Source organism: Thamnophis elegans, chromosome Z, assembly GCF_009769535.1.
Source record: "Thamnophis elegans isolate rThaEle1 chromosome Z, rThaEle1.pri, whole genome shotgun sequence".
Taxonomy (NCBI): Eukaryota; Metazoa; Chordata; class Lepidosauria; order Squamata; family Colubridae; genus Thamnophis; species Thamnophis elegans.
This window is the reverse complement of record NC_045558.1, coordinates 134,792,158-134,808,302: the sequence shown is the minus strand read 5'-3', so window position 1 is coordinate 134,808,302 and position 16,145 is coordinate 134,792,158. Positions and strand designations below refer to the sequence as shown.

Below are 16,145 nucleotides of genomic sequence, written 5' to 3'. Positions count from 1 at the left end.
CCAATCTCTTCTTAAAAACATTCAGTGTTGGAGTGTTCACAATTTTTGGAGGCAAGTCATCCCACCAATGAATTGTTCTGTCAGGAAATTTCTCCTCAGTTCTAAATTGCTTCTCTCCTTGATTAGTTTCTATCCATTGCTTCTTGTATGGCCTTAAGGTGCTTTGGAGAATAAGTCAACCCCCACTTCTTGGTAGGGGCCCCAGAGATATTTGAAGACGGCTATCATGTCACTCCTGGTCCTTCTTTTCCTGAAACTAAACATGCCCAAATGCAACAACCATTCTTGATCTCCCTAATCACCTCTGTTGCTCTTCACTGTACTCTTTCTTGAGTCTTAGCATCTTTTTTTTTACATCTCAGTAAATTTAGATGTCAAGCCAGCCTCCCTCAGCAACCAAGAAAGAAACCACTTAACTCCATTTTGAAGAATTAAGAGTACTTTTACTGGTTATGAAAAGATAGTGGGTAAGCAAAGCAAGATCTGAGGTAAAAGCGTGTGTAATCATAGATATCAATATGTGACCCAACCACCTCCCCATGGTAACCCTATCCCATGGTTCCATCCACAAATCCCTAAGGTGTCATGTGAGTTTCATCTTCAAAAAGCATCACCAGGTTGGTATGCAGGACAGTTGGCCTTGGCGGGCCCATCCACTATATCCAACATGTGCACTAGATGGTGAGAACAAAACTCCCTTTTAACAATCCCTCCTGTACTTGAAGAGCCGAGGTGGCGCAGTGGTTAGGGTGCAGTACTGCAGGCCACTTCAGCTGACTGTTATCTGCAATTCAGCGGTTCAAATCTCGCCGGCTCAAGGTTGACTCAGCCTTCCATCCTTCCGAGGTGGGTGAAATGAGGACCCAGACTGTGGGGGCGATATGCTGACTGTAAACCGCTTAGAGAGGGCTGAAAGCCCTATGAAGCGGTATATAAGTCTAACTGCTATTGCTATTGCTATTGCTACTTAAACTTCCCTTCTCAAATGCCATGGCTCACCCTCCCCGTTTCAATGACAGCCGAAAGCAAGTAGCAAAGCAAGAACTGACATTAGCCTTCTTCAGAATGGCAATTGAGGGATTCAAATTTGTCGAACCATGTTCTTTTCATTCTTTCCAACACAAACATGGCTGTGTCCATCCTAGTCTTGATTTCACAAACTCACCAATTCCTTTTTATACACTCACCCTTAGGATGCAGGGCTGAGCCCAACAGTGGCTTGGAATGGTGGCCAATTCCCACCTTCAATAGTGAAATCCAAGATCTTCGGAAGGTGTTATCTGTGTGAACGTAATAGCGGTGTGATTAAATGCCACAGAGCATTGATTCTGTGTCAGCTGCATGGGAACGCAACAAAGACAGAACCATCATGAGTGGAAACATTCTTGAAAAATAAATTTGGACCTATCAATGTGAAGTTTATGGGGTGGGCCAAGGAAAAGAGGAAGCTTGTTAAAACAAAACAGACAACCTAGAAATAATGTGAAGTTTTCTGATCGTAAAAACTAGTAGTAGTGGAATAACTTGCCTCTCATAGTTTTGGGTGCTCCATTACTAGAGGTTTTCATAGACTGGACAATCTTTTGACTGGAATGGGATAAAATCTCTTGCCTTGAGCAGAGGATTGGACTAAACGACCTCCAAAGTCCCCTCTATCTCTACAACTCTATAGTTTAAAAAATTCAGGTGTCCCAAGTAAATTCTCTTTCCTAAACTCCCAACTTTGAAAAATCTTTCTCTACTCTTAAGATTTAGGGGGAAAGAAAGAGACACAAAATCCCTGTATGATGCTTATTAGATGTTACTAATTTAACATGAAGACCCCATTTTTCAGACCCTCAGTGCTGGATAAATTCAATGTGTAGTCCACAAAATTAAGAGGGTCAACCATAGAGCTTTGGCCATAGGAAACGCTACTCCAAAATACCAAATAACTATATATATTTTCATCACTTTGAACAAGAAATCAAGATATACCAAATCCAGAAGGAATGGTGTGTTCAGGTTTTCCTTGGACCTTTAATAAAGACTGCAACCTGTTTCAACAGATCTTTGAAGGCTTCCTGAACTTGTTGGTTTCTCAAACTGTAGATGAAAGGATTGAGCAAAGGGGAAACAATTGTGTTGAGAATGGCCACTATTTTTCCAATCTCCACTTTGCTTGCTTGGGATGGGCTGATATAAAGGAAGATGCAGCTCCCATAGGTGATGGACACCACAATGAAGTGAGAGGCACAGGTGGAAAAAGTTTTCTTTCTCCCTGAAGCAGATGGGATAGTCAAGATGGTTTTAATTATGTTGATGTAGGAAGCCACTGAAATGCTCAAAGTCCCCAGCAAAGAAATCACAGCGGCGACAAACTCAAAAAGTTGAAGAAATCTCGTGTCCCCACATAGGAGTTTCATCAATGGTGTGTTGTCACAGAAGAAATGGTCCAGGATGTTTGAGTCGCACATTGGAATTTGTAGGAGGAGGATGAAGAAACCTATGATGAGTAGGAAGCCTCCAATCCAGCAACAGAAAAGCAGCAAGGTGCATAAACTCTTTTGCATGATGGATGGGTAGCGTAAGGGGTTACAGATGGCCAGGTATCGATCGTAGGACATGACAGCCAAGAGGAAGAACTCTGTGGTACCCAGATGAAAATACATGAAAGACTGTATTATGCAAGAAACATAAGGAATGTTTTTGTGACCGGTCAAAAGATGGGACAAAGTTTGGGGAATGACAGCCGTGGTAAATCCAATTTCCAAAACAGAAAAATTCCAGAGGAAGAAATACATAGGGGTCTGTAGACGGTAGTCTATATTAGCCAGGATGATAATCAGAGCATTTCCAGTAATTGTGGAAAAATAGGCAAAGAGAAGAATGACAAAAAACAGGAGCTGCAGCATTCGAATATCTGTGAAGCCAAGAAGTATGAACTCGCTGATTCTCGATTCGTTACTTTTCATGGTTACGATAGAACTCTGATCAGGAATTTAATAGAAGAAAACAAGGATTCCACTTAACATGAATATTCAGCTGAATAACTGCACTCCTGCCTTGAAAAGGCTGTTCTAAGTAAAGAAGTTGGATGTGATGCAATTTCTTTAGTTAAACAGTGTCCTGAAAATGACTTTTCCATTTCTGGTTCTGCAACGTAATTCTTCCCGTTGGGTGTGGGAGGGCTAATAATCTATAACATGGCATAGCAAAATAATAATAATAATTAAACCATTTAATGATTTTAGGTGTAAAAAACACCTAACTCCTTTTCAAAATTCAGAAAAGGAATGCCAATAATGAAATGCAACATTCCCCATTGAGTTATGAACTAAGTTAAACAAATCCACCAGAAAAATGTTAATTGGAATTATTTCTACTTTAGCTTCCAACACCTTCAAAATGTGATTTGTATCCTGCACCACTGAAAGGACATGGTTATATTTTTTAAATCTTATAGTAAAAACTTATAGAAAACTATATATGCTTAAAGGAGAATCTAGGACTTTTAATTCTAGATTATACATATGTTTTTCTTTTACACTTATCCATGTAGTAATATTTTTATTACTTACATAGTTACTTACATAGTAGAGCAGCATTGTTTTCAAGGTCCTTCAGTCCAACCCTCTGCTTAATCAGAAGATCCTACACTGCCTGTTTTCTGATCTTCTCCTTTTTCTTATCTCCTCATATTTCTTCCTACCTTCTAGAATTGGTATCTTATCCTTTATCACTTGTTGTTTATATCTTATGATTTATGATCTGTGAATTCCCACTTTGTTGCTAGTATGTACATCGACAGCTTACACATCAGAGACAAATTCCTTGTGTGTCCAATTACTACTAGCCAATAAAGAACATTCCTATTCTTATTTCTAAGAGACTTCACACAATTCATTGGCCTCCTAAGCTAAGACATCTTTGCCCTTCTAGGAAATTGTCACACATACTCACATTTTATATCTCTTCAGTCTTGGAGTACTAAAATAGAGAAATATGGAATGATGGGGTTTTTAGAATCCTGGGGTCCATGGGTTTTTCTTCACCAAACATCACTGGAAACCTCTATTTTTTTTTTAAAAAAAAAAACAACAACTGCTAAATGCTAGAGTGTAGTTCGGTTCACATGCACAAAAGAAAAGGTGAATGTGAGTGTGTGGCGATATGAGGACAGCAGATGTGATTGCATCAAAGAAATGATTCCTTCCTGAGACCTGCAGAAGGCATCCAGGAGAAGCTGAGAAAAAGATGCATTTGTTTTAAGCAATGGAAAGAATGCTACACTGACGGCCCTAATGGATTCTGTTAGGCACTCTTAGGAAAGGGGGAAGCAGTCTCTTGAGTTACTTCTCCACAATTATAATTACCTCAAGACTATAGAATCCAGAGAGAAACTTTTGAGAACTTCCTCCAGTGGTGGGATTCAGCCAGTTCATACCTATTCGGGAGAACCTTTTGTTAACTTTCCAAGTAGTTTGGAGAATTGGTTGTTGGAAGAAATCTCATGTTGTTTTTTCCACTTTATAGGGCTAATCCTGTAAGGAAGGCAGGAAGGGAACATTCTGGTATTGTTTCTAGCCTCATTTTTATTGCCCTGCTTACAGAAACTGCCTCTCCCATTAACCCTTGTTACATTGTAACAGCTAAGGAGAAGCGCCCATTGACGTGAGTGACACCCACCCAGTCACACAACCACCGAGCCACGCCTACCCTGCTGATCATTAGGGCAGAGAACTGGTTGTTAAATTATTTGAATCCCAACACTGACTTCCTATTACAGATAATGAGCAAATCCTAATTTCCCTTCTTGAGTGGTAATCCTTCTTCATTGAACAATTTTAAAATTGGGGAATAGCCTGAAATCAAACAACATAGACTCTGCCTTAGTTCTACTAAAGACCAGGGGAGGGCTGCTACAGGTCCACCCAGGTTTGGGATCACTCATAACTAATATTATGGCTGGTTTGTCTCCAAAGTTTCTGATTTTTTAAATTTAATTATTTATCTGTCTACATTTGTCTGCCTGCTTGTCTGTCTTTCTCTCTCTCTCTCTCTCTCTCTCTCTCTTTCTCTCTCTCTCTCTTTCTTCTATCCATCATTTATCTATTTTCTATCATCTGATCATCTATCGATCATCTATCAATCATCTATCAATCATCCATGCATCCATCCATCACCAATTTTCTATCATTTATCTATTTTCTATCTAGCACCTATTATCTATCATTTATCTATTATCTATCATCAATCTATTTATCATCTATCATCTAATCTATCATCTATCTATCTATCATCCATCCAACGTAGAATGAGAGGTTTATATAAACCCACACCTATCTATTTATAGAAGTCTAGGCTACCCATTCCAACACAAATTGATTTAAGACAACTATATAGAAGGATTATTTTATTGTCTGTGTATGTGTGTGCTTGTGCATGCACATACAGTTACTGAAACAAGACACAATCATTCTTTATCTGTTTGCATTAATGTACACCCTTTGTGGAATTACGTATTTATTTGTTTGTTAAATTTATTTGTTGCCTATGTTGCCACGGGACTACTCTAAGTGGCTTAATGTCAGCGTTCCAAGTATCATGCAGAATTAAATCAGAGTCCAAGGCAAAACGATCCTTAAAGTTCTGCTACTTTGGCCCGCTACTACCGGTGGAGCCGAAAGGCCACCCAGGAACGATGGGACCCAACAGCTCAGACCGTGCAGAACCTGCGGCACCTGCGGCAGACACCAAACCTCCAGGGATTCAACAAGTACCAAAAGACTACTGGGACTTAGCGGGGGGTGTTCAGTGAGGAAGATTGCAACTATCTTCCCCCCCCCACCGGCCCACAGATTGTATAATAAACTTCAAACCGGGGGCTAACTTACCGAAGCCGAAAATATACTCCATGGCCCCCTAAAGAGATGGTTGAATTGAGGAATTACATAGACATCAAATTGAAACGGGGCTTTATTGAACCAGCGAAGTCGAAAGTAGCAGCCCCAGTGCTCTTCATAGAAAAGAAAGACGGTGCAGTTCGTCTCTGTGTTGATCTGCAAGCCTTGAATGCGTTATGCAAAAAGAACACATTCCACAATTCTACTCCTTTCTATTCCCCCCTCCAGTGGTGGGTTTCAAAAATTGTTCGAACCTACTCTGTGGATGTGGCCTCCTTTGTGGGAGTGGCTTGCGGTCCATGTGACCGGATATGAAGATGCCGACGACACTTGTCAGAACCACCTTACATTACCTCACACACAGCACTGGCATGCATAAGAATAGGATGTAAACTTGTTTTTTAAAAGGCATCTTTGGTTTGTGTTAAAACAACTTGAACACACGCAATGTTCTGATTGCACCACAAACGCAGTAGTCATCCTTACCTTTCACAGAGGCACTGAGTTTTATAAATATGAGCATGATAGTGTATAATAATCATATCCAAGGACCAGTGGTGGGTTTCCAAAAAGTTTGGGACCTCTTCTGTAGGTGTGGCCTGCTTTCCGGGTCCACTGGTGGAACCTCTTCTAACCAGTTCGGTAGATTTGACGAACCAGTTCTACCGAATAGGTGCGAACTGGTAGGAACCCACCTCTGCCCCCCTCCCAACTACTGCACTAATGAAACAGCATAATGCAATAAAAGAGTGTGTGGCAGGCCAAAGATCCTAAAAGGGATATCACTGCAAGCCTGACACTTATAACAGTAAACGTAACTACAGATATCACAATAGCAACATGATAAAACAATAGCAATAAAAATATAAGAATGGTAATATGGATTAAATAGATAGGCAGAGGGGGGGCAGGAGGCACAGGGGGAGATGGGGTCAAATATTAAGTCCAATAGCCACCTCAAGTAGATTAGGCCAATTTCATGCATTTGGATTTAATGGACAGCCAGATGCAAGACAAACATAAAATGTGTGATTTCTTAATCAGAGAACTTCCAAAAATGAATTCCTGGGTGAGAACCCATCTCCTCATATCCCAGAATAACAGAGTTGGAAGGGCGATTGGAGGTCTTCTAGTCCAACCTCCTTCTCAGGCAGGAAACCTTACACCATTTAAGACAAATGGTTGTCCAATCGCTTCTTAAAAACATCCAGTGTTGGAGTGTTCACAATTTTTGGAGGCAAGTCATCCCACCAAGGTTCAAGGTTCAAGGTTCATTTTATTTATATGCTGACCTATTCCCGGGGGGGGGGACTCAGGGTGGCGCACAAACCCAAGGAGGGGAAGGGAAACACAATAACTACAACAAAAAGTACAGGGAATTTAAAACAACCAACAGCCACACAATTCGAGAGGGGAAGGGAGCTCATTGACCCCAGGCCTGCCAACACAGCCAGGTTTTAACGGCTTTTCGCAAGGCCTGGAGAGTGGTGAGGGTCCGAATCTTTGAGGGGAGCTTGTTCCAAAGGGCCAGAGCCACCACAGAGAAGGCCCTCCCCCAGGTAGTAGCCAGATGACATTGGCTAGTAGACGGAACCCGGAGGAGGCCTAATCTGTGTGAGCTAATGGGTCTTTGGGAGGTAATTGGCAGCAGGCGGAACAATGAATTGTTCTGTCAGGAAATTTCTCCTTAGTTCTAGATTGCTTCTCTCCTTGATTAGTTTCTATCCATTGCTTCTTGTATGGCCTTCAGGTGCTTTGGAGAATAAGTCAACCCCCACTTCTTGGTAGGGGCCCCTGAGATATTGGAAGATGGCTATCATGTCACTCCTGGTCCTTCTTTTCCTGAAACTAAACATGCCCAAATGCAACAACCATTCTTGATCTCCCTAATCACCTCTGTTGCTCTTCATTGTACTCTTTCTTGAGTCTCAAAATCTTTTTTTTTTACATCTCAGTAAATTTAGCTGTCAAGCCAGCCTCCCTCAGCAACCAAGAAAGAAACCACTTAACTCCATTTTGCATAATTAAGAGTACTTTTATTGGTTAGGAAAAGATAGCGGGTAAGCAAAGCAAGATCTGAGGTAAAAGTGCGTGTAATCACAGATATCAATATGTGACCCAACCCCCTCCCCATGGTAACCCCATCCCATGGTTCCATCCACAAATCCCTAAGGTGTCATGTGAGTTCCATCTTCAAAAAGCATCATCAGATTGGTGTGCAGGACAATTGGACTTGATGGGCCCATCCACTATATCCAATATGCGCACTAGATGGTGAGAACAAAACTCCCTTTTAACAATCTCTCCTGTACTTGAAGAGCCAAGGTGGCGCTGTGGTTAGGGTGCAGTACTGCAGGCCACTTCAGCTGACTGTTATCTGCAGTTCAGCGGTTCAAATCTCACCGTCTCAAGGTTGACTCAGCCTTCCATCCTTCCGAGGTGGGTGAAATGAGGACCCAGACTGTGGGGGTGATATGCTGACTCTGTAAACCGCTTAGAGAGGGCTGAAATCCCTATGAAACGGTATATAAGTCTAACTGCTATTGCTATTGCTATTGCTACTTAAACCTCCCTTCTTAAATGCCATGGCTCCCCCTCCCCGTTTCAATGACAGCCGAAAGCAAGTAGCAAAGCAAGAGCTGACATTAGCCTTCTTCAGAATGGCTATTGAGGGATTCAAATTTGTCGAACCATGTTCTCTTCATTCTTTCCAACACAAACATGGCTGTGTCCATCCTAGTCTTGATTTCACAAACTCACCAATTCCTTTTTATACACTCACCCTTAGGATGCAGGGCTGAGCCCAACAGTGGCTTGGAATGGTGGCCAATTCCCACCTTCAATAGTGAAATCCAAGATCTTCGGGAAGGTGTTATCTGCGTGAACGTAATAGTGGTGTCATTAAATGCCATGGAGCATTGATTCTGTGACAGCTGCATGGGAAGGCAACCTAGACAGAACCATCATGAGTAGAAACATTCTTGCAAAATACATTTGGACCTATCAATGTGAAGTTTATGGGATGGACCAAGGAAAAGAGGAAGCTTGTTAAAACAAAAAGGCCAATCAAGAAATAAGGTGAAGTTTTCTGATAGTAAAAACTAGTAGTAGTGGAATAACTTGCCTCTCATACTTTTGGTGCTCCATCACTAGAGGTTTTCATAGACTCAACAATCTTTTGACTGGAATGGGATAAGATCTCTTGCCTTGAGCAGAGGGTTGGACTAAACAAGTCCCTTCTATCTCTACAACTCTATAGTTTAAAAAATTCAGGTGTCCCAAGTAAATTCTCTTTCCTCAACTCCCAATTTTGAAAAAATCTTTTTCTACTCTTAGGATTTAGGGGAAACGAAAGAGATACAAAAACCCCATATGACGCTTATTAGATGATACTAATTTAACATGAAGACCTCATTTTTCAGACCCCTCAGTGCTGGATAACTTCAATGGATAGTCCACAAAATTAAGAGGGTCAACCATAGAGCTTTGGCCATAGGAAATGCTACTCGAAAATACCAAATAACTGTATATTTTTTCATCACTTTGAACAAGAAATCAAGATATACCAAGTCCAGAAGGAAAGGTGTGTTCAGGTTTTCCTAGGACCTTTAATAAAGACTGCAACCTGTTTCAACAGATCTTTGAAGGCTTCCTGAACTTGTTGGTTTCTCAAGCTGTAGATGAAAGGATTGAGCAAAGGGGAAACTATTGTGTTGAGAATGGCCACTATTTTTCCAATCTCCACTTTGCTTGCCTGGGATGGGATGATATAAAGGAAGATGCAGCTCCCATAGGTGATGGACACCACAATGAAGTGAGAGGCACAGGTGGAAAAAGCTTTCTTTCTCCCTGTAGCAGATGGGATAGTCAAGATGGTTTTAATTATGTTGATGTAGGAAGCCACTGAAATGCTCAAAGTCCCCAGCAAAGAAATCACAGCGGTGACGAACCCAAAAAGCTGAAGAAATCTTGTGTCCCCACATAGGAGTTGGATCAATGGTGTGTTGTCACAAAAGAAATGGTCCAGTATGTTTGAGTTGCACATTGGAAACTGTAGAAAGATCACACAAGGACCAATGATGAGTAGGAAGCCTCCAATCCAGCAACAGAAAACCAGCAAGGTGCATAAACTCTTTTTCATGATGGATGGGTAGCGTAAGGGGTTACAGATAGCCAAGTATCGATCGTAGGACATGACAGCCAAGAGGAAGAACTCTGTGGTACCCAGATGAAAATACATGAAAGACTGTATCATGCAAGCAACATAAGGAATGCTTTTGTGGCCCGTCAAAAGATGGGACAAAGTTTGGGGAATGACAGCCGTGGTAAATCCAAGTTCTAAAACCGAAAAATTCCAGAGGAAGAAATACATTGGGGTCTGTAGCCGGTAGTCTATATTAGCCAGGATGATAATCACAGCATTTCCAGTAATTGTGGAAAAATAGGCAAAGAGAAGAATGACAAAAAACAGGAGCTGCAGCATTCGAATATCTGTGAAGCCAAGAAGTATGAACTCGCTGATTCTCGATTCGTTACTTTTCATGGTTAATACAGAACCGGATCAGAAATTGATAGAAGATTCTTTCTTGTAATATTAATATTCCACCAAGTTACCTTGTCTTGAAATCTCTGCTGTAACCATAATTTCATTTTGTCTCCATTCCTTCAAGCTCTTTTTGTCTTGTAATGATGCTCAGATTTCTGTTTAAGTAGAACGATGGTCTCCTGCAGAAAAATTGGCATGGAAGGAATATCACTTCTTTTCAAAGCATGGGATGAATCTGCACATCGTAAGTTGCTTACTTTTAGGAAAAATGAGAAATGATTTTTTGTTATTTCTAACTCCCGGGAATCTGCCCTTTCTTTCCCCTAACTGTCACACTCTTTTAAGTTTTCCTTTTTCTAAACATTGAAGTTCCAACTTTACAAATGAAAATACGGAAGGACAATAATTGTGGATATTTCACATGGTGTGAGTCTAAATTCATTCCAAAATGTGAATCAAAATGATTTCTCCTCCTGTTTTAAATATCTTTTTAAAAAATGATTTGTATTGTGCAAGTATTTTATTGACATGGGTATCTTTTGGGGAAAAAAGAAACAAAAGAATTTTACATTAAAAATACTGTATATGTTCCAAGAAGAATGCAACCTTTTTGTTCTTCACTGCATTGTGCTTATAAATTAATTTACTCCGTTGGCCCTTTAAGCAAACAAATCTTTTGGAATATGTAATATGGTTCATCAGCCCCCAAATTCTAAAATAGATGTTGATCATAGTCTAAAATCTAGGTACCTCAAGATCTTTTTGTCCATTTTCCAGATCAATTCTTGGATACAGCTCATTTACCTGGAATCCACCCTGTATATCGGACATTAATACGATTAAGCGGATCCAGAGATATTTCATAAGAAGAGTCCTCCACTCCTCTACTCACAATAGAGTCTCTTATGCCACCAAAATTTCGGGCTTGGACAATCTGGAACTGTGCCACCTTGGTTAGACTTAAGCAGAGTACACAAAATTGTCTGCTACAACATCCTACCTGTCTACGACTACGTCAGCTTCCACCACAACAATACAAGGGCAAACAATCAATACACAAACTCAAGGCAAACTGCTTCCACGTTTGCAGAAAATACGACTTCAGCAACAGAGTGGCCAATGCCTGGAATTCACTACCCTACTCCATTGTTACATCCTCAAATCCTCATAGCTTCAACCTTAAATTGTCAACCATGGACCTCACCTCATTCCTAAGAGGTCTGTAAGGGGGCATGCATAAGTGTGCCAGTGTGCCTACCATCCCTGTCCTACTGTCCCCATTTATTTGTACTCATTTCCCTTGTCCATGTCCATGTTTATACTTATACCTGTTATCTTGCACTTGTTTGACAAACTAAATAAAATCAAAAAATAATATGGTTCATCAGTCACAAAACTCTAAAGTAGCGGATGATCATAGTCTGAAATCCAGGATTAAATCTAGGACAAAACTACTACAAGATCTGTGTCCTCTTTCTCTTAACAAAATCCCAATTGAAGCATCTTGGAAAATTGCTTTTAAATAGCAGGTTGTACTGTGGTCCAGAAGCAAAGATTAAATAAGGAATGTGAGGATGTGGTAATACAAAGATAGAAATTCTCTCTGACTCCTTCACAAAAATCTATCTTTCTCTTGCATCATTCCAAATCTGCTAAAGGGAGCTAAAATTAGGTGGATAATTGCTTTCAGCAACCGTGGGCAGATGCTATTTGAGGCTGCTAAGTTGTCCTATTTTCCATATTAGACATCCAAAGTGATCTCGCTACCACCGTAATCATCTCATGGTTGTCAAATCCTGATTGAAACTTTTGAGAAGACATTCCATTGAACATATTTAGCAAATCAAGACATTCCTTCTGGAGTGCAAGTCCTTAACAGAATAACAAATAACAGAGTTTGAAAGACTTTTGGAGGTCTTCTAGTCTAACTCCCCATTCAAGCAGGAGACACTATACCATATCAGACAAATGGTTGCCTAACCTCTTCTTAAAACCCACCAGTGTTGGAGCATTCACAATTTCTGGAGGCAAGTTGTTCCACTGATTAATTGTTCTAACTGTCATGGAAATTTCTCCTTACTTCTAAGTTAGTTGTCTCCTTGATTCGTTTCTATCCATTACTTCTTATTCCTGCTTTTGGATGCTTTGGAGAATAGGTTGACTCCCTCTTATTTTGTGGCAGCCCCTTTGATTTTGGAACACTGCTATCATATCACACACACACACACAAACACAAACACAAACACAAACACACACACACACACACACACACACACACACACACAGAGTCCTTCTTTCCATTAAACTAGACATCCCCCATTCCTTGTTTCCACTAAAGATGCCCTTTAACCCAAAATACATTTTGTTGGATCATTATTAGCCCAAGATGTATTCTACTAATGATATTTGAATCAGGTCACCTTCCCAAAATGCACCTTGAAAGTTATGTAGTTGCTTCAGCATGATACATGTGTCAATGCCAGATAAACCAGAGATACAGTTCTGAAGATGTTTTCTCTCTCCCTTGAATATCCTTTTGGGCAACCTCTCTCTCTATAAATCAATATCTACTACAGTGTGTGTTGATATTGGCCATTCATTAGAGAACCCCCATGTGGTATGACTAATCTCTGCTAATTTGATTGCATCTTATGTTCTTTCCACTGTACGTAATAGCAAAGAAGCTGTGTAGTGTAAGAACTTTTTAGTGCTGTCCATGGGGTTTTCATTGCAAAGATACTGGAGTGGCTTGCCATTTCCTTCTCCAGGGAACTAAGAATTAAGGAATTAAGACAACTAAGATCGTGCGATCCAGGCCTCTCGATTCCTGCAGGAATTGCAGGGACGAAATGGTGGTAGTGACAGATTTTATTTTCCTGGGCTCCAAGATCACTGCAAATGGGGACTGCAGCCAAGAAATGAAAGGAGGCTTGCTCCTGGGGAGGAAAGTTACAGCAAATGTAGACAGCACATTAAAAAGCAGAGACATCACCCTGCCAGCAAAGGGGCATATAGTCATGGCTATGGTTTTCCCAGTTGCAATGGATGGCTGGGAAATTTGGACCATAAGAAAGGCTGAGGACCAAAGAATTGAGGCCTTTGAACTCTGGTGCTGGAGAAGACTCCTGCGAGTCCCTTGGACTGCAAGGCGATCAAACTGGTCAATCCTAGAGGAGATCAACCCTGACTGCTCTTTAGAAGGCCAGATCCTGAAGATGAAACTCAAATACTTTGGCCACCAAATGAGAAGGAAGGACTCACTGGAGAAGAGCGAAATGCTGGGAAAGATTGAGGGCAAAAGAAGAAGGGGACGACAGAGAATGAGGCGTCTGGATCGAGTAATACATTTCCTTGTTAACTTCAGAATAACTGGTGGGACATAGAAACTTTGCCAACACTACGCACATCCTGTCATAACCAAACCAACAAAGTTTTGTTCCTCCCCAGAAATAATACCCCAGTATAAATAGTTCTCAACCAGCAACCAATCATTTATTGATTAACCAGAATTACAATGGACCTCCTCAGGACTACTTACAACCCAGATTCAAAGTTACAACACCTCTGTCAAGGTTCCAAGTAACAAATCCATATCAAGCAAAACTCCAAGGACAGTAGATTCCCCAAAATAATAGCTTTATTGGAAATATCATATTGGCACTCATCTGGTGAAAACCGACTCTGAAAACTCCTACAGTTTTCACCTAATTAAAAGTAAAAGATTTTCTACTTTCCCAAAAGAATCAGTCACATAGTCCAATCACGGTGCAGTTTGGCAACAGGGTAGCATCACTCTGCCTTCCTCTGACCAGGTGTGAGAATGTCCTTGGTTCCCAAGAGAAAATGTTTTGTTTTGGCTATAAAATCCTCTCTATCTCAAATCACTACTCTGTATCCCTCAGCTCCAATGTGGCAACACTGAAGCGGTCAAAAAATGGCTTCAGAGTTGACAACCTCCATGATTGCATTTTGAGTGCTTGGAGATTGGCCTACGATTATGGGTATTTTTAGCTTCCTACAGTCACATGATCACAATTTAGTGATGGTATTTCCCAGAATCCGAATGTCAAGCCGGCCTCCCTCATCAACCAAGAAAGAAACCACTTAACTCCATTTTGCAGAATTAAGAGTACTTTTACTGGTTATGAAAAGATAGCAGCTAAGCAAAGCGAGATCTGAGGCAAAAGCGTGCGAAATCATACATATCAATATGTGACCAATCCCTCCCCCGGTAACCCTCATCCCACTGTCCAATCTGCAAATCCCTCAGGTGTCATGTGAGTTTCATCTTCAAGGAGCATCATCAGGTTGGTATGCAGGACGGTTGGCCTTGACCAACACCACACACTAGTCTCCAGTATGCACAGTAGAGGGTGTTGCATATGTTGTGAGGGATGAAGAAGCAGGAGCCATGGAATCAGAGAGTAGATGTTTATCGCGAGATGACAGCGATTCAAAAACGTCCCTGCAACTGTCAGGGTATTTATACTCGAGCCCAAAGCAACTGTCAAATGACCAGCCAATCAGAGAGCTGGTAACAGGGAACATTTGCATATATAACACTCCTTCACCCCAGTTATTTGCATACTCAACACTCCTCTAACATTTGAATTGAATTAAATTGAATTGTTTATTATTTATAGGCTGCCCTTTTCCCTGAGGGGACTCAGGGCGGCTTACAATTCATGGGAAGGGGAGTGAAAGACAATATAACACAATACGTGAATAAACAAAATAATAACAATAAAACACAACAGTCATTCAACATTCAGGTGGGGCGGCGTAATCCTTATCCCCAGGCCTGACGGGATAGCCAGATGTTAAGGGCTGTGCGGAAGGTCTGGACGGTGGTGAGGGTACGAATCTCCATGGGGAGATCGTTCCAAAGGGTCGGAGCTGCTACAGAGAAGGCCCTCCTCCGCGTAGTCGCCAGTCGGCACTGACTGGCGGATGGAACTCGGAGGAGGCTTAATCTGTGCGATCTAATAGGTCGAAGGGAGGTAATTGGCAGGAGGCAGTCTCTCAAGTACTCAGATCCACTACCATGGAGGGCTTTATGGATGGTAAGTAGCACCTTGAAGCGCACCCAGATATCAACAGGTAGCCAGCGCAGCTCGCGGAGGATGGGTGTTATGTGGGCGAACCGCGGTGCGCCCACAATCACTCACGCGGCCGCGTTCTGGACTAGCTGCAGTCGCCGGATGCTCTTCAAGGGCAGCCCCATGTAGAGCACATTGCAGTATTCCAGCCTAGAGGTCACAAGGGCTCGAGTGACTGTTGTGAGAGCCTCCCGGTTCAGGTAGGGTCACAACTGGCGCACCAGGCGAACCTGGGCAAATGCCCCCCTGGTCACAGCTGACAGGTGATGGTCAAAAGTCAGCTGTGGATCCAGGAGGACTCCCAAGTTGCAAACCCTATCTGAGGGGTGTAAAATTTGACCCCCCAGCCTGAGCGATGGAACACTGGCCAAATTATTGGGAGGGAAACACAACAGCCACTCGGTCTTGTCCGGGTTGAGTACCAGTTTGTTAGCCCTCATCCAGTTTTTAACGGCCTCAAGACCCCGGTTCATCACGTCCACCGCTTCATTGAGTTGGCACGGGGCGGACAGATACAACTGAGTATCGTCCGCATATTGATGGTATTTTATCCCGTGCCTCCGAATGATCTCTCCCAGCGGTTTCATGTAGATGTTAAATAGTAGGGGGGATAAG

At 41.7% G+C, this 16,145-nt stretch overlaps 2 protein-coding genes across 2 annotated transcripts; both read right to left on the bottom strand.

Moving 5' to 3' along the window:
- Positions 1-2,000: 2,000 nt before the first annotated feature.
- On the bottom strand, positions 2,001-2,954 carry LOC116522528 (olfactory receptor 6C1-like). The gene has a single exon (XM_032237473.1). The coding sequence runs from the start codon at positions 2,952-2,954 to the stop codon at positions 2,001-2,003; it is 954 nt and encodes a 317-aa protein (XP_032093364.1).
- Positions 2,955-9,474: 6,520 nt separating this feature from the next.
- Positions 9,475-10,428, bottom strand: LOC116522495 (olfactory receptor 6C3-like). Its single transcript, XM_032237413.1, has one exon. The coding sequence runs from the start codon at positions 10,426-10,428 to the stop codon at positions 9,475-9,477; it is 954 nt and encodes a 317-aa protein (XP_032093304.1).
- Between the last annotated feature and the right edge of the window lie 5,717 nt (positions 10,429-16,145).

What these genes read in the sequence shown, in the direction of transcription:
- LOC116522528 (XM_032237473.1), bottom strand. Translation starts at nt 2,954, where the DNA reads ATGAAAAGTAACGAATCGAGAATCAGCGAGTTCATACTTCTTGGCTTC.
- LOC116522495 (XM_032237413.1), bottom strand. Translation starts at nt 10,428, where the DNA reads ATGAAAAGTAACGAATCGAGAATCAGCGAGTTCATACTTCTTGGCTTC.